The 27908-nt window shown below is 45.5% G+C and overlaps 2 protein-coding genes across 3 annotated transcripts in view; one reads left to right on the forward strand and one right to left on the reverse strand.

Moving 5' to 3' along the window:
* Positions 1–913: 913 nt before the first annotated feature.
* CEP120 (centrosomal protein 120) overlaps positions 914–27908 on the forward strand; it is a 92818-nt gene continuing 65823 nt past the window's right edge. For both annotated transcript variants that reach the window (XM_044275881.1, XM_044275882.1), the window contains exons 1-4: positions 914–1079; positions 12246–12402; positions 19588–19702; positions 22158–22299. In XM_044275881.1, the coding sequence (XP_044131816.1) occupies positions 1031–1079; positions 12246–12402; positions 19588–19702; positions 22158–22299 (463 nt within the window). In that variant the 5' untranslated portion in view covers positions 914–1030. The remainder of the gene's footprint in view (positions 1080–12245; positions 12403–19587; positions 19703–22157; positions 22300–27908) is intronic.
* On the reverse strand, positions 24569–26329 carry LOC122924612 (E3 SUMO-protein ligase ZBED1-like). Its single transcript, XM_044275883.1, has 2 exons — positions 25945–26329; positions 24569–25854 (listed from the first exon to the last, which is right to left on the reverse strand). Exons 1-2 carry the CDS (start codon positions 26210–26212, stop codon positions 24815–24817), a joined length of 1308 nt encoding a protein of 435 aa, XP_044131818.1. The 5' UTR covers positions 26213–26329; the 3' UTR covers positions 24569–24814.

The following is a 27908-nucleotide window of genomic DNA, read 5'->3' on the forward strand; positions in this document are numbered from 1 at the left end:
CTACCAGCATACTGTTACCTACCAGCATAGTGTCAGGAGTATACACTGCACTACTGTTACCTACCAGCATAGTGTCAGGAATATGCACTGCACTACTGTTACCTACCAGCATATTGTCAGGAGTATACACTGCACTACTGTTACCTACCAGCATAGTGTCAGGAATATGCACTGCACTACTGTTACCTACCAGCATATTGTCAGGAGTATACACTGCACTACTGTTACCTACCAGAATAGTGTCAGGAATATGCACTGCACTACTGTTACCTACCAGCATAGTGTCAGGAATATGCACTGCACTACTGTTACCTACCAGCATAGTGTCAGGAGTATGCACTGCACTACTGTTACCTACCAGCATAGTGTCAGGAGTATTCACTGCACTACTGTTACCTACCAGCATAGTGTCAGGAGTATGTTGATACTTACTCATGTTCACATGAGGGAGATTTGTTGCAGACATTTCTGACTGCCATATTTAGGTCTGTAAAACTCCATGTACAATCACATGAATGATGTCTGCTTAGCTGCATACATTTCTGCACTGAATACGTCTCATGTGAACATACCTTTAGTAATAAATGTCCCACTGTTTCTTTGGTTTTTGCCCCACAGCTATGTGCTTTCTTAAAGGAAAACTATCATGTGAAGTATTATGCATATAATATGATTTCCAGCTAGGCATTTTTATGTCACTTTCTCTCACTAGGACAGAGACTGGGACATAAGTCCCGCTGCCCACATCAAACATGGCTTCTCACATGACTGGAGCTAGTCCTAACGCGCATGCGCGTTACCTTTTCGTCAGTGTTCAGTAAGCGTCTAGCGCGCTCCTTCCCTCGCGTTCACCCGCCGGGCTCTGTGATTGGTCAGCTCCTGGTTGCCAGGCGGAAGTAGTTGTAGTCAGGAGGAGGGCTTCCCTGTGTTTGTATGTTGGGAGAAGCGGCAAAGACATCTATAGCGGCGGGTGATACGTTACCGGGCAGTGACAGCAGGACGGCGGCCTGTGCTACCCCCGACTCCAGACATGGGCTACAAGACGGACCAGCTGCTCATCGTCGTGTCCATTCTAGAAGGTAAACAGTGGCGTCTCCATACGCATGACGTTTCTTTCTACTTGGTATCTGTGTGGACGAGCACCTATCTGTAGAACTACAAGTCCCAGCAAGTCACTTCAGACGTCAGTGATTTCCAACCTGTCGTAAAACTTAAACTCTCATCAGTCTGGCTGTCAGGGCATGCAGGGGGTTGTAGTCTTGCTGCAGCTCTAGGGTGACAGGTTGGAAATCTCTGATGTGAAGACTATCATAGGCAGACAGCACATCCTCAGCCATGTCTGGTCATCTGATCTGCAGCGCTTCAGGAACTACAACTCACAGAATATTCCAGTCACCAAGCAAGTGTGCATGCTGGGGGTTGTAGTTTTGCAGGTTGCTGACCTGATGTAAATAATAGTTTATGGTTCCGGTGTAGAAAGCCGCGCTGCAAAACCCACATTCATCTGTGCGGTCTCGTGTGTGTTGCTGCTGAAGTTGGTTTCTTATTCACATCTTTTGTATTTATTTTTATTTTTTTAATGAGTTTTGAGGAGGCTATATCCCAAAAAGTTTCAGTGAGCCGTCCTCAAGGGAAATCGGGTGAAAGCGGCGCTAGAATACAAATGACGGGCACAACAAGTGTGATATAAAGAACTAAATGAATTTGGCACTGCCAACATACAGTGGGTGATGCCTGGAATCAGGTACAGAGGAGCTCAGCCTGGCCTGGACAGGTTCTGGGCATGAAAACTGGCATCAAAGTGGGCAGATGGGCACTATTTACTTATTTGAATAGGTAACTGGTGTTTTTAAGGGGTTAAATTTAGTCTGGCACTGCGCCACCAATGATTCTACTTTATAATACTGGGGTTGGTGGGGGTGCGGTCCACTGCGCCACCAATGAATATAGTTTATGCCTGAATACAAACGCAGGCTGCTGCTGCCTGCCATATCCCATACCCGGCCTCTATGACTGCACGCTGCAATTAACCCCTCGGGTGCCGCACCTGACGGGTTAACGGTGGCGGATCGCAGCGCGCAGTCAGAGGCCGGGTATGGGATATGGCAGGCAGCAGCAGCCTGCGTTTGTATTCAGGCATAAACTACTGTTTTAGTAAGACTTGCTTTTCCCATGCAATAACAATTCTGGGGAGTCAATTCTTGTGATTCTATATTGTACCATTCCTCTATTATTCCTACTAGAACTTATGAACGAATTGCAATAAAGGTCCAGCTGGATGTTACCAGTTGACAGCACTGATTAAATAATGTCAGGCTGTGCAGGGACACCCCCATCTGGACCTTGACTGCGAACTGCCAGCCAGTCATTCATAACTAATACCAGGAATAACAGAGTAATTGTGCAACATAAGGTCATAAGAATAGATGCTCCAGGATTGTTATTACGGGGGGTGCAAGTAGTTACCAAAACAGACAAATCAGGAGAGGTAAGGGGTCCTCTTTAACGACAGGTGATAAATATCGAAACCCTTTAAACCTCATAAAATCACTGCAACGGTGACGTCAGTGGTGCCGACCCCCTCAGGGCAACGGTGACGTCAGTGGTGCCGACCCCCTCAGGGCAACGGTGACGTCAGTGGTGCCGACCCCCTCAGGGCAACGGTGACGTCAGTGGTGCCGACCCCCTCAGGGCAACGGTGACGTCAGTGGTGCCGACCCCCTCAGGGCAACGGTGACGTCAGTGGTGCCGACCCCCTCAGGGCAACGGTGACGTCAGTGGTGCCGACCCCCTCAGGGCAACGGTGACGTCAGTGGTGCCGACCCCCTCAGGGCAACGGTGACGTCAGTGGTGCCGACCCCCTCAGGGCAACGGTGACGTCAGTGGTGCCGACCCCCTCAGGGCAACGGTGACGTCAGTGGTGCCGACCCCCTCAGGGCAACGGTGACGTCAGTGGTGCCGACCCCCTCAGGGCAACGGTGACGTCAGTGGTGCCGACCCCCTCAGGGCAACGGTGACGTCAGTGGTGCCGACCCCCTCAGGGCAACGGTGACCTCAGCTAAATAAAAAATTGTCTATATTTGGTATTTCTGCATGGAAGACCGTTCTAGAGCACTAGTAATGGTTTCCCGGAATAAATAGAAACCCCTTAATGTTATGTAGGTCTTTGTATTAACTTTTTGATTTAATGTACTTTTCATACTCCTAAAAAATGGTAAGAGGAGTATTTTTACTCTTCCAGAAAAAAATGTAGCGTGACCTCTGCACCAGAACTAATCCTCTACTCCATTCATACTATATGGGGTACGGTGCTCGCCAATCTTCAGCAGTCCCTTAGCCTCTTTCACATGAGTGATATGGATTGTGTCAGAATCTGTTCAGGAAAAAACTGATGGTTTAGCACGCAAATTCAATCCCTTTTTTTGTGATTGCGTTCAGTGTTTGCATTTTTTTGGCGTCCGGATGGCATGCGTTTTTCATTCTCGTGAAAAAAACTGAAGAATAACAATCTATATCTCAACTAGAGATGAGCAAATTTCATATTTCAAATTCGTTCACACTTCGTTTGTTGGTAAAAGGTGAATTGCGTTATGGATTTTGTTACCACGGACCATAACGCAATTCTATGACGGAATGCATAACGGAATGCCTTTATAGGCATTCTGTTATTCATTCCGTCATAATAGAAGTCTATGGGCTGCAAAACGGATCCGTCCCGTTTCCGTTATGCAGGGGAGTCCTCTGTGGAGCCAGAGCTGCATGAAAAATGCACAATATACAACATGCTGCGATTTTTCCTGAACACACAGATGATGCGTGTACCGATCCATTAATATGAATGGGCCAGGATTCGTTCACAACACACATCACATCCGGACTGGAAATTTGCTTGTGTGAAAGAGGCCTTAGAGTTGAATGAAGCAGCAATGCAGGTGTATGACCGCCACGCCCAGAGGTTGCAGTAACGCCTGTACAAGCGTCATAGATGCCTGTTCAGGCCGTTGTACTCCTTGGAAAAAGTCTAAGGCAGGCATCCTCAAACTGCGGCCCTCCAGCTGTTGTAAAACTACAAATCCCACAATGCCCTGCTGTAGGCTGATACCTGTAGGCTGTTTGGGCATGCTGGGAGTTGTAGTTTTGCAACAGCTGGAGGGCAGCAGTTTGAGGATGCCTGGTCTAAGGCGTACCAATATGCCTTAGACTTTTCCCTACTTTTCATCAGCGTAGGGTGCGACGTGAACGGTGGAATTCAATGGTGACAGATGCCACAGTATGGCATCTGTCTGAGGCGTCTGTTAATGTATATACGTCTGTTAATGCATATGGCAAAAATGTCATGTGAACCCGGCCTAACTGACAGGGAAGAAGCTGAACAGACCCCGCTTACTATGATGGAGTCCGTTCAGTTTCCATTCACGGGCCTGTCTTTTAACCAGACCAAAAAAGTGCTGCATACAAGTCGTTTTTTTTTTTTTTTGTCCGGTCTTTAGACAGAATCTGCAACAGAGACTCCAAATGCAGCCTCCAACGCAGATGTGAGCAAGTGTAGGCGGATATATAATATATTTGAATTACTGCAAATTTCGTACTCCTCCTCGGGTAAAAATACTCCTCAAAAATGGTCGGAGAAGTATTTTTACTCTTCTGGAAAAAATATAGTGCGACCTCTGGCTATGTTATTCACGCCCCACCAGCACCTCATTCTTGCAATTTATTGTGATTGAAGGACGAGTTATTGCTGAGATTCCCTGTGTGACTGAACTGCTGCTTTGTCAATGTGCATTGCTATGGAGGCGCTAAGGGTGTATTTAGGTAGAGTGGTTGTGCCTCAATGTTCGAGTGTGGAGATTTCGGGTCATGTGTCAGAGTAAGAATCTTACTGGGAGAGGCAAAGTTACAGCAGTGCTCCAAGGGATTAGGCCATCCGGAGAGGTGGAGGTGAAGTGGTGCTCCAAGGGACTAGGCCATCCGGAGAGGTGGAGGTGAAGTGGTGCTCCAAGGGATTAGGCCATCTGGAGAGGTGGAGATGAAGTGGTGCTCCAAGGGACTAGGCCATCCGGAGAGGTGGAGATGAAGTGGTGCTCCAAGGGATTAGGCCATCCGGAGAGGTGGAGGTGAAGTGGTGCTCCAAGGGATTAGGCCATCCGGAGAGGTGGAGGTGAAGTGGTGCTCCAAGGGACTAGGCCATCCGGAGAGGTGGAGATGAAGTGGTGCTCCAAGGGATTAGGCCATCTGGAGAGGTGGAGATGAAGTGGTGCTCCAAGGGATTAGGCCATCTGGAGAGGTGGAGGTGAAGTGGTGCTCCAAGGGATTAGGCCATCCGGAGAGGTGGAGATGAAGTGGTGCTCCAAGGGATTAGGCCATCTGGAGAGGTGGAGATGAAGTGGTGCTCCAAGGGATTAGGCCATCCGGAGAGGTGGAGGTGAAGTGGTGCTCCAAGGGATTAGGCCATCCGGAGAGGTGGAGGTGAAGTGGTGCTCCAAGGGATTAGGCCATCCGGAGAGGTGGAGGTGAAGTGGTGCTCCAAGGGACTAGGCCATCCGGAGAGGTGGAGGTGAAACGGTGCTCCGAGGGGCTAAGCTACCCCTTAGTGCTCCATGCACCTCACTTGCTTACAACTAAAATAAGAATTTCTCTGCATCGATAATACCGATTACAGAAAGGGCTCATTTTAGTTACCGTGATCACCTCTACACGTAAGTGTATATATTCATTTCAATGGGGCCGCAAAAGATGTGGATGGCACACTGCGTGCTGTCCACATCCGCACGTCTGTACTGTGGCCCTGCAAAAAAGATAGAACACGTCCTATTGTCCATTTTGCTGAAATGTATAGGACATTGCTATTAAAATGAAAAAGTAAATGGCAGCATGCACATGGCCCGGATCTGTTTTTTGCGGACAGGAAAACGCATACGGTGGCGTGCATGAGGCCTTTGATGGATAGATGCAGAATACCTTTTATACAATATCTACTTTTGGTGTCAGATAACCTAGTACATGCTGTATAGAAATATTTCTCTTTCCAACCATATAAGAGATGTACCTCTGATTGGGACATGAAAGCCTTCTCCACGTACAGGCTGGGCTGCAATCACTTTGGTGTGGGAAGGTTTAGTATTTCAGTGCTGCCAGATGAATACATCAGGGCCGTAGCTTTGTCATCTGAGAAGCCTATTGAGAAATGTAAGCATCTGGTATAACGGAAAGTGGTCATTGTTCAGATTTCTGCTGTTTTCTTTGTATCACTTAGCATTCGGTGCCGTGATCCTGGTTATTTTACTACATGAAATCGTAAGCATGGCAAATGAACTTATGGGACATATATTTATATATTGTTAAAAAGTCTAGGAATGTATTTAAGAGAAGTGTAAACTTTTAATAAGACATCTAATGCAATACAGGGCAAAAACCGTAAATAAAAAAAATCCTACTAAGAGAAACAAAGACAAAATTAAGGGTTTTTCCAGAAAAGGTAAATATTGATGACCCATCCTCAGGACACTGTCCTCAGGATAGGCAACCAGTATCGGGTTGGTGGTGGTCCTGGCATCCCCTCCGATCAGCTGTTTGGAAGGGGCCCCCAAGCGCTGCCATCTCTTCCTCCACTTGTGATGCCGTGTCCATAGATCACGTTGCTTTTCTGCAGTGCAGTCCTATTCAGTTTTAATACCAAGCACAGCCAGTATACATTGTGCGGCACTGTGCTTGGTATGCTGTTCTGTCCTGAGGATAGGTCTTCTCAGGATTGACAGGGGCATATCCAAGCATTATCCTGCCAATATTAAAAAAAGAAGTGACTATAGCGAATTATCCTGCCAAGGTCCAGTTGAAGAGGGTCCACTGGAAGGGCTGTTTCACACAAGCGAGTCCATTGCGGGAATAACGCTCCGTTTGTGAGTGTGATCCTCCGCTCTGGACTTGCAGGAGCGCACGGCATTATCATGATTTATAATGCTATGTGTCTCTGCTTGACCTTATTTCTACAGAATCATACTGACAGCTTTATGTCACTATGATTCTGTGGAAAAAATGCCATGCAGAGACACATAGCATTCTAAATCATGATAATACCGTGCGCTCCTGCAAGTCCAGAGCGGAGGATCACACTCACAAACAGAGCGTTATTCCCGCAATGGACTCGCTCATGTGAAACAGCCCTAAGGCAGGGGATAGCATTACTGGACAGTTAATGGTCCCCATAATGAGCTGAAGAATGCTAGGATGATTTTCTAGCGATACACCTCAAATGTCTCTTCTGAGACAACCCTTGCCCATATGCCTGTTAGGCACCCAGGACTCCCGCCAATCAGCTTTTTAAGAAGGCAGCGCACTCACAGTAGTGCCACGGCCTTCTCCAGCTTTTCCTAGGCCAGTGATGACCCGTTCATCGGTCACGTGGCCTAGGAGCAGCTAAGCCCCATAAAAGTAAATGGGGCTGAGCTGCGATGCCAATCACAGCCACTATACAATGTACGACGCTGTGCTTGATGAGGAGTTACATAGTTACATACACTGCCTGTCCAAAAAAAAAGCTGGATTTAACTAAGCAAATAGTTATGAGCCTCCTATTAGATAATTACTGCATGGACGATTATCTTTCAGCTGGCAATAGGTTATTTAAAGGGCTTCTGTCACCTCACTAAACATTATTTTTTTTTTTTGTGTACTTATAATCCCTATACTGCGATTTATCCATACATAATGTGATTAATCATTTTGGTTCAGTAGATTTAGCTAAAAACATACTTTTATAATATGTAAATTACCTGTCTACCAGCAAGTAGGGCGGCTACTTGCTGGTAGCAGCCGCATCCTCCTATCATAATGATGCCCCCTCCGCATGTTGATTGACAGGGTCAGGGAACGGGATCGTTCTCTGCTGGCCCTGTTTGCATTCAAAATCTGGCACCTGCGCTGTACCTGTCTTCAATCGGCGCAGGCGCACTGAGAGGCGGCCGCTCGCTCGGCCGCTCCATCCTCAATGCGCCTGCGCCGGGTGTAGATGTGACGTCATCGGCGCATTGAGGATGGAGCGGCCGAGCGAGCGTCCGCCTCTCGGTACGATCCCGTTCTCTGACCCTGTCAATCAACATGCGGAGGGGGCATCATTATGATAGGAGGATGCGGCTGCTACCAGCAAGTAGCCGCCCTACTTGCTGGTAGACAGGTAATTTACATATTATAAAAGTACGTTTGTAGCTAAATCTACTGAACCAAAATGATTAATCGCATTATGTATGGATAAATCGTAGTATAGGGATTATAAGTACACAAAAAAAATCTCTCATTCTCATTTCTTAAACAACCATGTTGAAAGACGCATCTCATGATCGTGGAAAAGATGTTAGTCTGTTTGAGAAGGGTCAAATCATTGGCATGCATCAAGCAGAGAAAACATCTATGGAGATTGCAGAAACTACTAAAATTGGGTTAAGAACTGTCCAACACATTATTAAAAACTGGAAGGATAGTGAGGAAGAAATGTGGCGGGAAAAAAATCCTGAATGATCGTGATCGGCGATCACTTAAACATTTGGCGAAATCAAATCTAAGAAAAACAACAGTAGAACTCAGGGCTATGTTTAATAGTGAAAGTAAGAGCATTTCCACATGCACAATGCGAAGGGAACTCAAGGGATTGGACTGAACAGCTGTGTGGCCCTAAGAAAACCACTAATCAGTGAGGCAAACCAGAAAAAAGGCTTACATTTTCTAGGGAGCATAAAGATTGGACTCTGGAGCAATGGAAGAAGGTCATGTGGTCTGATGAGCCCAGATTTACCCTGTTCCAGAGTGATGGTCACATCAGGGTAAGAAGAGAGGCAGATGAAGTGATGCACCCATCATGCCTACTGTACAAGCCTGTGGGCAGTGCTATGATCTGGGGTTGCTGCAGTTGGTCAGGTCTAGGTTCAGCAACAGTATGTGCTCCAAGAATGAGGTCAGCTGACTACCTGAACATACTGAATGACCAGGTTATTCCATCAATGGATTTTTTTCTTCCTTGATGGCACGGGCATATTCCAAGATGACCGTGCCAGGATTCATCTGGCTTAAATTGTGAAAGAGTGGTTCAGGGAGCATGAGACATCATTTTCACACATGGATTGGCCACCACAGAGTCCAGACCTTAACTCCATTGAGATTATTTGGGATGTGCTGGAGAAGGCTTTGCGCAGCAGTCAGACTCTTCCATCATCAATGCAAGATCTTGGTGAAAAATGTATGCAACACTGGATGGAAATAAATCTTGTGACATTGCAGAAACAATGCCACAGCGAATGCGTGCAACCTGGATCAGAGGGTCCTTCAAAAAGAGGCCCAATGGACCTTTAAATTGGGGACCCTTTGCCCTAACTGGCTGAATGACCACATATCATCATACCTCTGTTTCATTGAATAGGCTGCTGTTTAAATGGGCGACAGTCATGTGATCAATGAGTGTTGACTTGTTGTATGCATCCCCCCCGTTCATACTTTATGTGCCTTATGGTGTGTATCAGTCAGCATGTGCTCTGTTTTAGAATTATTAGGACTCCTTTATTTCTGTAAACTAGATATATAGGTCCATATATACGCTTGTACCGGGACACATTGGCTCGTATACACGCTTGGCACCTTATGAACGTTCTTTTCTTTTTTTTTTTTCCGCGGTAACTAACGATTGATGACTGGTTCTGTGATGCAGATAACTTCAGGTTGTTGTGTGCTCACTTTATGCTTAATGACATCTACATTGGATGTTGCTATTGTATTCTGTCTGCTCCTTGTCTATATATCCCTTCTCTGTATCCCATCCAGCGTTACAGGCATTTGCCTGTGTTTTATCAAGGAGCGCGATGTGGGAGGTTCACAGGCGATCCGCCCCTTCAACCCGTGATTGGCTGAAACGCTATCCCTGTATCATCAATGGGGGAGGGCCTTCCTCCTTAAATCAGAGCTGAATGAGATAGCTTAGCTTCATATAGGCAGGTTATTTGGCTCCTGATGATTCTTATATAGAAGAAACGCGTTGAGCAGAGACTTACTGCGATAGCGCGTGCTAGATGACAGTCTTCTAACTGGGAAACAGGGCCAGGTGGAATCTTGCAGGGTACCCACAGCTGTGTTGCTACACCACGCACTATACAGCACAGTGGGATCCATGCTAGATACAGTATATCCGGGTGTCCTTTTACAGTGGCGCCCTGATCTGCACCTAACCCTGTCTTTCCCATCTTAATCACTGCAGCTGGTTAGAGAGCACTGGGACATTGTAGTGTCAATCACTTATGTACACTGGTGTCTCCTAGTTCTCCATGTGCCAGGGTAGTATCAGCTGCGGGTGATTAGTTTCAATGTGATTCCCACCTCAGCTCTCCATATTTGCCCCTGGATCACTATTCCAGGCTAATGGAGGCTATCTGATACTGGGACACATATTCCCACATCCCTAATTGATTATGGAGCGCTCCAATGGTCAGAATATCTCCAATATTTTGAAATAAATCCAGTTCTTTCTTTATGGTGGTGAACTAGTTCACCCCATAAAGAAAGAACCAGATTTATTTCGAAATATTGAAGATATTTTGACCATTGGAGCGCTCCATAATCTTCTGATCAGAAACAGTCTGGTGATAACAGGACCAAACAGGCTATTCCCGCGAGACAACCATCACATGACACGGAAGTCTTGGACGAGGACGCCAACGGCAAAAGAAGGAAGCGGGTACGGTGTGGTGAGTAGCGGCCTGAGAGATATAATCTCCAGCTACTGTCCCCGACTCCATACGGGTAAGATATGCATCTATGCCTCACTCGCCACCTGTATACAACTACCAGCACCAGCCGGAATAATAGGTCTCTTAGGTTTTTTGTTTTTTTTTACCGGACCCAGCTACCGCATGTATAGAGTGTGCATATTCAAATGAATGACTGTTTCTATTAAGGGGAATATCTCCTGGAAAGTACTTCTATGTACTGGGAAGCGATTATTATTTTTTTTTTTTTAAGAGTACTGCTAAACTGTGAAGGATCCATCCCTTGAGGACTATATATAAAGAAATTCTGTACACATATATATTGCTATATGATCGCTTGACACGAACATTGTACTTTTGATCATTTGATACGCCACTACCTGTGTGCGATTATCCTGCGGCCTCTTTTTATAATTGTACTGGAGGGAAATGTTTAGGCAGACATGTCTTTCTCTGGTTATAACAGCTAGTGTCCGGAGCTTAGAGAAGCCAGTCTCAATCTAAGTAGCTTACATTGTCTTTTAGACAAAAACTTTAACTTGTCGCAAGTGATGTGGCAATGCAAAAAGCACAAAGCGCAAAAGGTAACAAAAATACACATTACAAAACATATCTGGGAGTCAGATCATTCAGAAAATACCAACATTTTGGTCTAGCTGGCAAGTTTCTGAGACCAAGAGCAGAGAAAAGATGAAATAGTCACTTGATCTCATGTGTCACCTATTCCTCATACATTAAAACCAATTTCAGACGAGCGAGTTTTCTGAGGGGAAGCATGCTGCATGTGGGAGCATGATTTCCTGGCCTTAGGGGCTCATGCACACGACATATGCATTTTGCGCTCTGCAAAACACGGATCCGCAAAAAAAAAAAAAAAGACGTCCATGTGCATTCCGTATTTTGTGGAATAAAACAGCTGGCCCCTAATAGAACAGTCCTATATGTGTACGTAATGAAGACAATACAAGGACATGCTTTTTTTTTTTTTTTTTTTTTTTTTTGCGGAACGGACATACGGAAACGGAATGCACACAGAGTAACTCCCGTTTCTTTATTTATTTTTTTGTGGGGCCCATTGAAATGAATGGTTCCGCATACTGTCCGCAAAAAAATAACGGAAAGGGCTAGGAAAGAAAATACGTTAGTGTGCATGAGCCCTAATGATTTATAATGCTGTGTGTCCCTGTCCGACATGGGCTATAATGAATTGTACTGAAGGCATTTTGTCAGTACAGTTCATTACACCTGATGTTGGGCAGGCACACACAGCATTATAAATCGGTCCTGTCACGATTTGTTTCCCGCAGACAATTTGCCTGTCTGAAACTGACCTAAAACTGCTCTGCAAGGACATATTTGGACTATTTTGTAGAAGTATAATGGCTTTTTTATGCCTACCTTTATTCCCTTAATATTGGTTATTAGTTGTTTTTTTTTTTCCCCCCCCTTTTATACAGCCGTCTTGCATACATGTCGTCCTGACCTCCCCTTTACTCTTTCCAGGTCGTCATTTTCCAAAGCGATCTCGGCATATGCTTGTGGTAGAAGCTAAGTTTGATGGTGAGCAGCTGTCTACAGATCCAGTACCTCACTTAGAGCAGCCGCAGTTTGCTACAGAACTAGCCTGGGAACTTGACAAGAAAGCTCTTCACCAACACAGGTAATTCTCTATTTGTCCGCTGACTTGTTGCTGGTATCTTTAAGGAGCAATCCTTTTAATGTCAGATTAGGCCTCACGCACACAACTGTTGTTGCGGATCTGCTAAACACGGATGGTGAACGGAACGGACAGCCATTGATATAACTGCCTATTCTTGTCCGCAAAACGGATAAGTATAGGACAGGTTATATTTTTTTTGCCGACAACGGAACGGAGCAACAGATGCGGAGAGCACACAGAGTCCTGTCCGCATCTTTTGCGGCCCCATTGAAGTGAATGGGTCTGCATCCAAGCAGACCAAAACAACGGTCGTGTGCATGAGGCCTTATGTGTGGAATATATCTAAAGACTACTGTAGCTGTACATGGTTATTGCGGTGATTCTCAACCAGGGTTCATTAAATTATGCTCATGGACTCGAAGGGCGTGCAAGAAGAAAGGTAACAAAACAGGATAGTGGTGAAGCCAACCTTAGGGAGTTAACTTAAACCCAGAAGGGCACAATTCCACTATTTATGGGTTGGATCAGGGTTACATGCCCCACATCTCCAGCAGGTCTCTGAAGGTTTGGGTAACATCCCATGCAGTATCTCACACAATAGGGATACTATTTTGTACGTTCACTATATATAATTATCACACTGCCTGAAGAACGTATTTAAAAGAAAATAATAAAGTGTTTATTAATATCTGGTTAAAACAGGAAATAACTGTACATCACTTTGTGACTAGACTCCAGACTCAAGTAATGTAGTATATAGAAATTGATTATACCCACTACATAACCTGTAGTCTGGACTAAATCCCTATCCTGCTGACACGTTGGTGCCAATATTTTCTGGAGAGGGAATCGGGACAGTTCTTATATTTGAACCCGGCACAGGTGCATTCATAAGCAGTCCTACCTAGCGGAAATTATAGAGCAGCTTAAAGTGAATCAAAAGCTGGAAGCCCTAGGACATCCAGCATCAAGCATCCACCCGGTATTGATAGATAGTGTGGACGCTCACTTAGCTGCCTACACCTGCCTACCCATTCATGCAGTACAGCACTGGGTCTCGGTATCAGACCGCATTCACACTGCCAAGTCAGCTATTGTGCTGCCTGACACTTGGTCTGCACCCTGCCTAAAGAGCCGTGTCCTAGGTAAAGATCACCGGCTCAACGTGTTTCAACATGACAAAGTCTGCCATATATCATCAGGAGCGAGAGTCTCTTAAGTAGAGGTAAGCCTGTAGAGGGGAAATAGCCTCACACTTGTGCGTGTCAAGGCTCCGGCGCTATGATGGCCGTACGTGGCCACTCAGATGCCAAAAGGATATCGGACAAGCCCCGCCTATGATGGGGGTGTGTGCTAGTACTCTGCGAATCATCAAGAGGCGCGTCATCTGACATTCGCCCCCTGATCCGCCCAGTACTCTCGTCACTGCACACGCCTCCTCTTCAGCGCAACCAGCGCTAATGTATTAGGGGAACCGAAAGTTGCGGCTATAGATATGTCATATAAACGCCTCGTTCCGATGTCGGTATAGCAGAGAACCCTAACAGGCGACAGATCAGTATTCATCTACATCTATTACAGAACCTTTATAAAGAAAACACAAACCAAAGTTATGACACTGTGTCGCCTATCCTCCCTGCGTGTCAATCACTATACCTGTTCTCTGCAGCTACAGGCCACTCACAGTGGAAGGGGTAGGGATTAAAGAAAGACAAGCAAGGGAGAACATCAACACACCTCAGTGTCTGTCTGTACTCAGTAAACATGGGTTGAACAGACCGTAGTTGTGTAATGCAGTTGGATCAAATGAAGCAGGCATATGAAATAGCTTCATTCAAACCTCTTGGGTGGATGGTTTGTAACTTAAAGATCCACATTGCTTCTTTCCGGAGTAGTAATATATCAACATCTCTGCCTCCTATGGATATGTTGATCAGAACAATCCCTTGAACCTGCAAAACATCTGGATTGCCGCCATGTGCCTCACGCACATGACGTGACACCGTTGTGTCCCGTGAGTTGCAGATATCTGATAGGTTTTCACCTATTCTCCTCCTAAGCTCGCGCTTGGTCTTGCCTACATACTGTAGGCCACATTTGCAGGTGATCAGGTACACTAAGCCCACTGAGGTACATCTAATGAAGGACCGAATATTATATCTCTCCCCAGTAGAAAAACTGGTGAAGGAAACTCCTTTCATGATGTATTTGCATATAATATAAGAACCACATGGGAAGTTGCCTTTTGCTGTATTTTTAAGCCATGTTTCAGGCATAGGACGTGTATACAGGCTATGCACCAATCGATCGCGTAGGTTGGAGCCACGTCGATACGTAACAGATGGACGATCAGATATACATGATCCAATGTCTGGATCAGACTGAAGGATAGACCAATGATTCTGCAGAATCTCACGGACCTGTTGATGGGCCTTGTCAAAATTAGCTAGGATACGCGGGGTGGAATCAGTATTAGTCCTACTTTTTGCGACCAGCAATTCGCTCCGATTCGCACTCATGGCATGATGGTATGCCTTTTTCAGAGTGTGTTCTGGGTATCCTCTATTTTTGAAGCTAGATCTCAGATCCGATGCGGCTGCCTTGAACTCGCCAACCTCAGAACAATTCCTCCTGGCCCTGAGGTTCTGTCCTTTCGGAATACCACTTCTCAGGGCCAGGGGATGTCCACTTTCCCAATGCAGGAGACTATTGGTGGAAGTTTGTTTTTTCTTTATAACTGTTCTGTAATCGATGTAGATGAATACTGATCTGTCGCCTGTTAGGGTTCTCTGCTATACCGACATCGGAACGAGGCGTTTATATGACATATCTTTAGCTGCAACTTTCGGTTCCTCTAATACATTAGCGCTGGTTGCGCTAAAGAGGAGGCGTGTGCAGTGACGAGAGTACTGGGCGGATCAGGGGGGTGAATGTCAAATGACGCGCCTCTTGATGATTCGCAAAGTACTAGCACACACCCCCCACCATAGGCGGAGCTTGTCCGATATCCTTTTGGCGTCTGAGCGGCCGCGTACGGCCGTCATAGCGCCGGAGCCTTGACACGCACAAGTGTGAGGCTATTTCTCCTCTACAGTCTTACCTCTACTTAAGAGACTCTCGCTCCTGATGATATATGGCAGACTTTGTCATGTTGAAACGCGTTGAGCCGGTGATCTTTACCTAGGACACGGCTCTTTAGGCTACTTTCACACTAGCGTTCGATCGGATCCGTTCTGAACGGATCCGATCATAATAATGTAGACGGAGGCTCCGTTCAGAACGGATCCGTCTGCATTATTTTAGCATATAACAGCTAAGTGTGAAAATAGCCTCGTACGGATCCGTCCAGACTTTCAATGTAAAGTCAATGGGGGACGGATCCGCCTGAAGATTGAGCCATATTGTGGCATCTTCAAACGGATCCGTCCCCATTGACTTACATTGTAAGTCTGGACGGATCCGCACGGCCAGGCGGACACCCGAACGCTGCAAGCAGCGTTCAGCTGTCCGCCTGTCCGAGCGGGAGCGGAGGCTGAACGCCGCCAGACTGATGCAGTCTGAGCGGATCCGCTCCATTCAGACTGCATCAGGGCTGGACGGCTGCGTTCGGGTCCGCTCGTGAGCCCCTTCAAACGGAGCTCACGAGCGGACCGACGAACGCTAGTGTGAAAGTAGCCTTAGGCAGGGTGCAGACCAAGTGTCAGGCAGCGCAATAGCTGACTTGGCAGTGTGAATGCGGTCTGATACCGAGACCCAGTGCTTTACTGCATGAATGGGTAGGCAGGTGTAGGCAGCTAAGTGAGCGTCCACACTATCTATCAATACCGGGTGGATGCTTGATGCTGGATCGCCTAGGGCTTCCAGCTTTTGATTCACTTTAAGCTGCTCTACAATTTCCGCTAGGTAGGACTGCTTATGAACGCACCTGTGCCGGGTTCAAATATAAGAACCGTGTCCTGATTCCCTCTCCAGAAAATATTGGCACCAACGTGTCAGCAGGATAGGGATTTAGTCCAGACTACAGGTTATGTAGTGGGTATAATCTATTCCTATACTACATTACTTGAGTCTGGAGCCTGATAGTCACGAGAGTGATGTACAGTTATTTCCCGTTTTAACCAGATATTAATAAACACTTTATTATTTTCTTTTAAATACGTTCTTCAGGCAGTGCGATAACATCCCATGCAGTACCAGAGAAGCCCTTTAACCAGGGCTCGACAAATTTCCTTTGAATCTAGGAGCCAGCTAAAAAGGTTAGGAGCCAGTTTGTTTTTTTTAACCTCATAAGGCTGCATTCACACATCCGTGGTGTGTTGCGGACCAGCGAATTGCAGGTCCGCAACACACCAGCCCGTCACCCCCATAGAAATGCCTATTCTTGTCCGCAAGCTACGGACAAGAATAGGACATGCTCTATCTTTTTGCGGAGTTGCAGACCGCAAATTCGGATGCGGACAGCACACTGTGTGCTGTCCGCATCCATTCCGTCCCCATAAAGAATGAATGGGTGTGCACCTGTTCCGCAAAATTGCGGAACGGATGCGGACACATTTTGCGGACGTGTGAATGGAGCCTAAAGCTGTATGGGAGGGAAGGCAGCTATGGTGTCACACTATATAATAGGCAGCACAGCGGCAAGCACAGTTCAAAATAGTGGTGGCTTGGTGCACATAAGCAGACAGCAAGCACAGTTCATAAGGAGGTGCCACCATAGCCCCCCTTTATGAACTGTGCCAGTGCCACCTTAGCCCCTCCATATGGACTGTGCCTGCTGTCTGCCCCCAACTCTGAACTTTGGCATTTCAGTGCACACTGCTGCTAACTTACTGTGCACTTGCTGTTGCTGTCACTGTGTGGCATAGCGGCAGGCAGAGTAGATCTTCAAACAAACTGAATCCTGGAGGAGACGATAAGTCACTCTCTCTGCAGGATGACTGGTGTCTGGAGGGTGATGCTGGTTCGCGGTCACGGCAGTCAGGTCAGGTCACAGCAAGGCCAGCAGCAACAATAGTCCCGCAGCACAGCCGGCTCAAGTTCCTCTGCTGGGTGCACGGCTAGCTAGCAAATCAACCAGCACCCAGCGGACAGAAGCGCTCTAGGCTGCAAGCAGGGACTGTGACTGCCAGCGGAACATGGACTGTGTAAGGGGCCCATTAGAACACAGGGTAAGCGGTAAGGAAGGACCAGGACAGACCGAGTAGCGGTCCTCTTAACTGCAGTGAGCCTGAGGCAGTAGCGATCCTCTTTACTGTTGTCTGTGGCGGGAAGCGGGAGGGGCGGACCTACCAGACGCGGACTCGTGCGTGACGCCGCGTCTACTGTGAACTTAAAGAGATACTGCGCCCGTCTGGCTGCTGGAGTGCTGGACCTATTTTGCATTATATTTTCATGCCATGGCAAATACCCAAGGCGCCAGGACCAAATTCCTGGTCGCCATGGCGACCTGGCGCCCGGGATTTGTCGAGCCCTGCCTTTAACAGTGAGGCAGAGGCTTGTAACTATTAAAAAAATATATATTTTTTTTCAGTTGGTCTTTATTAAAAGTTTTCAATAGCTTTTTGTTCCAGAAGGTTAAGTTTCAGCCTATCTGCCAAGTATCTCCCTTTCACTTGCTGTTCTGATGGCTAGATATATGGTCTGATGGCTCATAAATGCTCATTTAAACCATATTCTTATCAGTTTAATTAGAATTTAGCTATAGTGAGTGTTTATGAGCTTTCAGGAGTTCAGAGATGAGGGCTATATATCCTTCAGAACAGCAACATGGTGGCTTAGTGTGAAACTGAAAGTAAGATACACAGCAGATGGGCTAAAACTTTGTCCGTTTTGTGCATCCAAAAAACATGGGCACCAGCCACTTGCACCCATTGTCTTCAAAGGGTCCACGATCCACATGTTATGGATAAAGATAGGACTTGCCATCTGGAAGCACATGGACACCCTTGGTTGTGGTTGTGTGAATGGACCCTTATAGGGAGATAGCTACAGCAGAAAGGACATGTCCCCTGAGAACCGACACACCCCCTGAGCAGCATCTAAAAGGACATGTTCCCTAAGAAAGGACACATCCTCTGAGATGCCAGCTTGGAGATCTCTGGATCCATGTGAGGTATAGGGCTTTGTTTTAAGGAGATTGTCATGTGACTTATTTTTTACATTAGTAGTAATGTGAACCCCTTTTAAATGTTTGCTGGAAAAAGATCTTAGTCACTGCAAAGCATCCTGGGCATTTATACATAAACGTGTTGGAAGATAATGGGTACATTTTAATGGCCATTATTTCCCTTTTGTCCTACTTTCACATCTGCAGCAGCGGGTTCTGGCACTGCTGGATGCAACCGGAATGGCCGCGGTCCCATTAACTATAAGGGGCTCCGGCGGAGATCGTGATGCAAGCTGGCAATTATGCTGAGAATCAGCCGGACATAAGACCTTTGCATGCTTCTGTTTGTGTCTGGCCCATTCTTGACAGAACTGGTGGCCGGAACGTAGTGCCGCAGATGTGACCGTAGTCTTATACAGTTTTATGCCTTATTTTAGCCCCCAAAAAAATATTGAAACTTTCAGGAGTAGTTCATACGGGGGAAAATACTAATCGGATAAATCTCACTAGTGCTTTACTTGTGTAATCCAGGGCGGAAAGCCGGGGCTGTTTCTGCCATTGATCTGCACGTTGGTTAGCGCCATCTAGTGGGGCTAATCAGGGTTCGGTCTCGGTTGTGTTTCTCGCATTGAAACCATGGCAAGATAGCGCAGGGCTTTTCCCATTGAAAATATTAGTAGGCAGATTCAAGCGCAGAGCCAATTATGCCACTCTGGGCACTGGGCACTGCTCGTATTTTTGGGCCATTTGAAGGTTTGTTGTTTTTTTGCACATATTCTATGATATAGTATGTAAGTGATGTATAACATATGTACAAAACTAAGACATAACAGTGCAGATATTACATATACAGGAGAAGGATTATTGGTCTTGGATGCCATATTTACTTATCATAAGCAGTTCAACAAATAACTTTTGAGCTGTTCATTAGATTATACGCTGTGCCGAGTGTCTTTCAGAGGAAACAAATGACTGTATGTGAATTTCAGACAGAGCCAAGTGCAATGTGTGTGGGTTTAAAATGTCGCTGAGATATGTAAAAATCTTCCTGTAACAGTACATCTCTGTTCTTCCTGTAGGCTGCAGCGGACGCCCATCAAGCTCCAGTGTTTTGCCTTGGACACGTTAACGTCAGCGAAAGAGTCTGTCGGATATGTCGTGTTAGATTTGAGAGCTGCTCAGGAAAAGAAACAAGTAAATACATCAAGGAAATATTTCAGCAGGGATTCTGCCACAGCCCCCTCCTAGAATTAGTTTAATTATGGCTTACCTATTCATCCACACCCCAGTGCTGAGCATTGGCAGCCATCTTCCCTTGAGTAACGCAGGATGTTCATGGGAGTTTTGGGGAGACTAGGGGAATGGCTGCTATGCAGTACTCTTCAAAAGTTGTAGGCAGGTGTGAAAAAAATGCTGTAAAGTAAGAGGGCTTTCAAAAATAGAAGTGTTAGTAGTTTAACTGTAAAAGTATACTGCGGGGTGGGTTCACATCAAGTTTAACAGACACAAAAAAATATATACAAAAGCGCAGTTCACCACACTTTTTTGTATGCTGCATAGTCCGGTAAAAAAAAGTGTGTGTGTGTGTGTGTGTGTGTGTGTGTATGTATGTATGTATATGTATATATATATATATATATATATATATATATATATATATATATATATATATATATATATATGTATATGTTACAGTATCTCATAAAAGTGAGTCCACCCCTCACATTTTTGTAAATATTTCATTATATCATTTCATGGGACAACACTGAAGATATTACCCTTTGTACAATGTAAAGTATTTGGTGTACAGCTTGTATACCAGTGTAAATTTGGTGTGCCCTCAAAATAACTCAACACACAGCCATTAATGTCTAAACTGCTGGCAACAAAAGTGAGTACACCCCTAAGTGGAAATGGCCAAATTGTGCCCAAAGTGTCAATATTTTGTGGCCACCATTTTCCAGCACTGCCTTAATTCTCTTGGGCATGGAGTTCACTAGAGCTTCATGGGTTGCCACTGGAATCCTCTTCCACGCCTCAAAGATGACATCACAGAGCTGGTGGATGTTAGAGACCTTGTGCTCCTTAACCTTCCGTTTAAGGATGCCCCACAGATGCTCAATAGGGTGTGGGTCTGGAGACATGCTTGGCCAGTCCAGCACATTTACCCTCAGTTTCTTTAGCATGACAGTGGTCATCTTGGAGGTGTGTTTGGGGTCGTTATCGTGTTGGAATACTGCCCTGCGGCCCAGTTTCTGAAGGGAGGGGGTCCTGCTCTGCTACAGTATGTCACAGGACATGCTGGCGTTCATGGTTCCCTTAATGAACTGTAGCTCCCACAGCCGGCAGCACTCATGCAGACCCAAACCATGACACTCCCACCACAATGCTTGATTGTAGGCAAGACACACTTGTCTTTGTACTCCTCACCTGATTGCCATGACACACACACTTGAGCCCTGATCTCAACGTCATCAAGTCTGTCTGGGATTACATGGAGACAGAAGGTTTTGACCAAGTCTACATCCACAACAAAGAAGATCTGTGATTACTTCTCCAAGATGTCTGAAACAACCTCTGCCGAGTTCCTTCATCAACTGTGCTACTTTGAAGGCAAAGGGCGGTTACACAGATTATACATTTGATTTAGATTTCTCTTTGCTCGTTAAATTTTCGTTTTGTTCATTGATAGAAATTAACTACTAACACTTCTATTTTTGAAAGCATTCTCCCACACCCTCTTAAAATTTTCGCTCAGTACTGTAAGTTTCCCAAAAACCCAAATTACAGTGTCTAATCTGTCTCATGATGGGCATATAATGGTTGCCATCATTTTACTATAGAAAAAAGCAGCATTATGCGCCATTTCTTTTAGCTTTTTGACAGAATCTGTGAAGGAAGCTCTAACTGGATGTGAACATGCCTTGAATGAAGTGAATCTTTTTATGTGATCTGCAACACGTTTTAACTAAATGTCAAATACTGGATCTTATTCTGGATCTACTACATTAATTATTATTTTCTATTTTTGTATCTGCTCACACCTCCCTGGTTTAGGTAATTTCTGTCAGCTGTAGTTGCTTTTTGATGGTCAGAATGGCATGGCATGCTGCAGTATTGTATTGAGCTAAAGAAACTATAAGCCAGTGGAGTCCTAACTGATCAATAATTTACAGTATGGCTTCTATAACTAATCAGAAATCACAAATTGTAGCATGTTATAAATAACTGTAAACAGATTTATGTGCACAAACCCTTTTTATGCTAATTTGCCTCGTGCACATGACCGTATTTTGCCTCTGTGTTTGATCCGCATCTTTTGCCGATTTGTAAACATACCAATTTGTTTCTATGGGCCTGCGGAAATAAAAGTGGAAAGCACATGGATAACATCTGTACATCCACTCCGCAAATTATAGAGCACGTCCTGTTCTTGTCTGTATTGCGGACAAGAATAGTTATTTGTAGTGATGGGAGCGAGAAAAATGCAGACTACACACAGAAGAGGTCCATATTTTACGGACACGGTTATGTGCAAGGGGCCTAAGATGCCCTTGCTGTTGACTCGCTCAATCACTATCTGTTAAAAAAAATATTTATGTTCTGGTTATTTCTATTGTTTATTAGGTTTATTCATTATATTTTTTAGGCTCCAAAATGGTATTCTTTATTAAGCAGTAAGTACACAAAGTTTAAACCAGAAGTGCAGCTTAATATTTCTCTGGAAACTGACACCAAACCTGCTGTAGATGCCTTCAAAGCCAAGGAAGCTCCACCACGGAGCAGTAAAGGTGAGAAAAATATAATATCACATACATGTACAAAGCCTAGACACTAGAAAACTCCAAGGTCTAAGGCCCCTTTCACACGAGCGAGTATTCCGCGCGGGTGAGATGCGTGAGTTGAACGCATTGCACCCGCACTGAATCCTGACCCATTCATTTCTATGGGGCTGTTCACATGAGCGGTGATTTTCACGCATCACTTATGCGTTGCATGAAAATCGCAGCATGCTCCTCTTTGTGCGTTGCGGTGCGATAATCCACGCAACGCAGGCCCCATAGAAGTGAATGGGGTTGCGTGAAAATCGCAAGCATCCGCAAGCAAGTGCGGATGCGGTGCGATTTTCACGCATGGGTTCTAGGTGACAGTCTATTCACTGTATTATTTTCCCTTATAACATGGTTATAAGGGAAAATAATAGCATTCTGACTACAGAATGCATAGTATAATAGTGCTGGAAGGGTTAAAAAAATAAAAAAGTTAACTCACCTTATCCTCTTGTTCGCGTAGTTCGTTCCCGGTCTGTTCTTTGCTAGCTGTGGGCTTGGGCTAAAGGACCTTTGATGATGTCAGATCACATGCTCCATCACCATGGTGATGGAGCATGTGATCTTACATCATCAAAGGTCCTTTAGCCCAAGCCCACAGCTAGCAAAGAACAGACCGGGAACGAACTACGCGAACAAGAGGATAAGGTGAGTTAACTTTTTTATTTTTTTAACCCTTCCAGTAGGGGTGGGCGATATGGCCTAAAATCTATATTGCGATATAATTTGAATCATGTGCGATATGCGATATATATTGCAATATATTATTTTCTTCTGTATTTATACAAAAAAAGCAAATTAATAAACTTTGCAAGAAATTTTTAATATGTGTATTGTGTAACACATCTTTTTCCAAACAATGTAAAGATGAAGTGTTATTAAAACACACATTTCTTGAAAATAAAGTGCAAATTGCAAAATGTAAAATAAATAACATCACATTTCTTTTCCTCCTATCCTGATTACTTAGGCCCCCCTCCATTCACATCGCCGTTTCTCCTTTTTGGCTCGGTTGAGGAGCAGGAGAACGGAAAGGACGGATTCGGCACATAACTGACCACTAACTGAGCGTAACAGAGCCTAAAGACCCCATAGACTATAATGGGGTCCGTTCTGTGTCCGCTCAGAACATGATTTTTGAGCGGAGACAAAAGTAGTGCACTTTCGTCTCCGCAAAAAAAATAATAATAATCATGTTCTTAGCGGACACTGAACGGACCCCATTATAGTCTATGGGGTCTTTAGGCTCTGTTACGCTCAGTTAGTGATCAGTTAACTGCAGAATCCGTCCTTTCAGTTCTCCTGCTCCTTAACGGAGCTGGAGAACGGAAAGGAGAAACAGTGATGTGTGAACGAACGAGCCCTTACTTATATTGCACAAAAATAAAAAGCTGCACATATTTGAACGAAAAAGCCTTCAAGTTCAACAGGTTTCTTTACGGTAAACAGTTAAAGGGAACTTGACAAGTGTCATCAACTTTGTGCTGCTGTTAGTCTGGGCAGCATAAAGTAAGGACAGGTGAGTGGATTTCATCAGTCTGTGTAGTTTAAAAGTAAGTGGTTGCCCGAGAACCAACATCACACTCATTACAGACTGGGCCTGGAAGAGAGTCCCGGCCACCTGAGAAGAGTCCTGGTTATTCATGAATTCCTGCTCTCCCTGCCCACCTGCTGATGAATGACAGGCTTCTGCCTAGCTCCCTTTCTTTCTAGGAGAGAACTGCCAATCATCAGCTGATGGTGGAGAGCAGGAGAAGGAGAATATGAATAACCGTCCCAGGACTCTTCTCAGGTAGATTTGACTATTTTCGAGGCCTGAGCTGCAATGTTTATGACGCTGGTTCTCAGCAACCACTTACTTTTAGCTGATGAGTGACACACTGCTGAAATCAGCATTTTTGTCATTATTTTATGCTGCGCTGTGTCAGTGAGGTCAGCATAAAGGTGATGACAGGACAGGACAGTACAGGTTCCCTTTAAATATATAACAAATTGCAAACTTGCAAATCAAAATGTAGTGCGAGTGCGACTGAACATCAGCCTTGCGTGCAGTTACATTTAATATCTCCTTATTGGTCCAGAGGACCTGAGCGAGCGTTACCTTCGCACACTCACTGAATAGTTTTATTAAAATTCTACTTTATTGATATCCTTTTAAAATCACTTCGTGTTAGACAAGGAACTAAAAAATGTGATTAAAATTACTGAGGGAGGCCAGTGGCCACGTCCCTTCCCTATAAACTAAACTCCCTGAGTAATTTTTTTATCACATTTTTGAGTTCCACTTCCTTGTCTAACACTAGTGATTTTAAAGGATATATCAATAAAGTAGAATCTCTCAATAAAACTATTCAGTGGCCTCGGGTGCGTAACGCTCAGGTCCTCTGGAGTCATCAAGGAGATAATAAATGAAGGAGTATAGCGTTGCACGCCTCCTGAGGGGTCCTGTCAATTACATAATGCAGTAAAATGCACTTCAGCCAAGGTTTTTCGCTAGGAACACAAGTTTGTCCACAGTCTCGGGCTTCAGTGCAGATCGGTGGCATGTTACTATATTGCCACTGGTGCTGAATGCCCTTTCTGAAGGGGCACTTGTGGCAGGAATGCAAAGATATTTCTTGGCTAGGCTTGCCACCCTGGGAAAATTAGCCTGGTGCAACCTCCACCACTCCAGTGGGTCAGCTTCTCCTTCTACATCCAGTGCCTGCAGGTAACTCTTAAGCTCAATTTTAATCGCTTCTCTGTCGGTGAGGGCGGCTGGGCCAGGCTGAGCAGATGCATTTTTTAAAAAGCTGCCCAGACTTCGTTTACTCCTCTTGGGTTCTTTCTGGGCTTCTCCATCAGCTCCTGTGCTTGTGTGTGATGGTGGTGACTCTGTGGCAGACACAGCTTGATTCTCTAGCAGTGCCTGAATTTCTGCTGCTGCCTTTGTAAAGATGAACTCTCTTCGGTCATCTGCTATATATGATGATCTGAAGCGTGGGTCGACCAAGGAGGCCATATCCAGGAGGTCATCAGTTGCAACGTCCGAGTACTTCTCATTTAAATACTTGAGGATGGCTGTCTTCATGTCCTTCGTCAGTTCTGTGTCAATGTCATCATCAGCTAGAGGAAGAACTGTGTTGTTTAGAAGGTGAAGCACAGGTTTGACAGTCGACACACTCACATACTCTTCTCCAGACAGAGCATCTGTAAACTCCAACAGGGGACTGAGGGTCTTGTTCATAGATTCCAACACATCAATGTCCTGCCAAGTTGGTACCAGGTGCCTGGTTTTCCGGTCTGCTTTCAGGACCTGTGATATGGCCTTCTCTTGTTCGAGCAGCCGCTGAATCATCTGTTGTCGAGACCCCCATCTTGTTGGTGTTTCAGTGATGAGGCGGTGAGGAGGCAGGTTTAGCTCAGCCTGGGCATTAGCCATTTCTCTCTTCCTTTTCCAAGCGTAAGAAAAGGCACTCACTATTTTCTTACATTTGCCAATGGCATGTTCAACACGGGCGTCTCTCACACTTCTCTCTAAGGACAAAATTGTATATCGTTAGCAGCACATCAACCCCTGCATAATGTAACTAGTCTAGGACTAAAAGATACAGGTCGTCTACCTACCTATGGCGAGGTGGAGCCTGTGACCAAAGCACTGCAGTCTTGTCCAGCCGTTAATTTCCACTGCTTTCACAATATTTGCGCCATTGTCGGTGGTTATGCAGACTTGTAACTCTTCTTTAAGTCCCCATGACTCGAGCGCTTCCTTCAATCCCTGAGATATCAGTTCACCTGTATGATCCTCGGGAAAATAAGATGTCTGTAGGCATCTGCTGCACAACTTCCACTCGTCATTGATGAAGTGGATTGTGAGACTAATGTAAGGCTCCATTGTGCGACTTGACCACAAGTCCGTAGTAGTTGCATAGTATTTTATGCTCCGGAGTTCGTTCTTTACTTGCTCGCGGACTTTGTCATACAGTTTGGGCACTTCAGTTTGGCTAAAGTATTTGCGGCTAGGTACCTCGTGACGTGGATCAAGTGTCTTAATCATGTTCTGAAAGCCGCTTTTCTCCACTGTAAGAAACGGCACCATGTCCTTACACAGGTACAGGGTAATGGCATTTGTAATATCAATCCACCGCCGATTTTTTTTTTTTGTCATACGGAGTGCCTTTAGAAAATGCTTTCACAATATCGGTCTGCTGGTGGGCAGGCCCGGCAGGGCCACCTTTTTTCTTTCCAATAGACTGACTGGCCGTTTGTGGAGGAGGGCGCAGTTTTTGGCTATCTTGGTATTCCAAAACGTGCTTCATTTTGAGGTGATGAAACAAATTGGTTGTATTCCCTCTCTTCGTAATTATTGTCGCCCGGCATATTTTGCAGATTATATTTTTCTGCTCCACATCCGACTCCTTAAACCCAAACCAGGTCCATATGACAGATGTTGCACCGGTCTTCTTTATGAGCACCTCCGGCTCCTCCTCCCCACATGCTGTAAGCTCCTCCATGAAGTTGATCTTGATGACATATAGGGCACCTGCAGGAAACTATTATTTTAGCAATCAAATCGAGTACTCGTCTCTAATAAGACAAACCATCTCTTAAACTATTACTAACGTATCAATAATTGTTTTTTAAAAACAATATTTTTATGTGGTATTCAATTCATTGTATAGCTAGCAAATCATCAGCGATCAGATTCAGCGGCCATTTGCTGTCAGTCAGCGTCAGACAGAGTAGACCCATGGCATTAGCCAATTGCCATCATCAGACATGTCCCCCAGAGCCAGTGCCATCATCTTCTATCAGACTGTGTGATGACTGTGCAAATGCCATGGGGCTAATCTGATGGCACTGGCTCACTGCTGGGGGACACATGTCTGATGGCAAATGCCACATGGGGCTAATCTGATGGCACTGGCTCACTGCTGGGGGACACATGTCTGATGGCAAATGCCACATGATGGGGCTAATCTGATGGCACTGGCTCACTGCTGGGGGACACATGTCTGATGGCAAATGCCACATGGGGCTAATCTGATGGCACTGGCTCACTGCTGGGGGACACATGTCTGATGACTACAAATGCCATGGGGAGGATCTGATGGCACTGGCGCACTGGGGGACACATCAGACATGGCCCCCCCAGCATTTGAGCCAGTGCCATCAGATCAGCCCCATGTGGCATTTGCATTTTGCCATCATCAGACTTGTGTCCTGTCCCCCAGAAGTGAGTCAGTGGCAGTGCCAATCAGACTCGATCTCAACCCCATGTGGCATTTGCCATCAGAGATGTGTCCGCCAGCAGCAGTGAGCCAGTGCCATCAGATAATGTGGCCATCAGATCAGACATGTGTCCCCCAGCAGTGTGAGCCAGTGCCATCAGATAATGTGGCCATCATATCAGACATGTGTCCCCCAGCAGTGTGAGCCAGTGCCATCACATAATGTGGCCATCAGATCAGACATGTGTCCCCCAGCAGTGTGAGCCAGTGGCCCAGTGCCAGAATCAGATAATGTGGCATTTGGATTTGCCATCACATCATCGGACTTCATGCGTCTCACTCTCCTCCCCTGCGGCTGCT

The sequence above is a fragment of the Bufo gargarizans genome, chromosome 1 (assembly GCF_014858855.1).
Source record: "Bufo gargarizans isolate SCDJY-AF-19 chromosome 1, ASM1485885v1, whole genome shotgun sequence".
NCBI classification, from domain to species: Eukaryota; Metazoa; Chordata; class Amphibia; order Anura; family Bufonidae; genus Bufo; species Bufo gargarizans.

Coding starts and splice junctions, on each gene's coding strand:
- LOC122924612 (XM_044275883.1), bottom strand. CDS start 26,212: ATGGAGCCTTACATTAGTCTCACAATCCACTTCATCAATGACGAGTGG. Junction 25,855..25,944: donor CAGGCTCCACCTCGCCATAG/GTAGGTAGACGA, acceptor TTTTGTCCTTAG/AGAGAAGTGTGAGAGACGCC.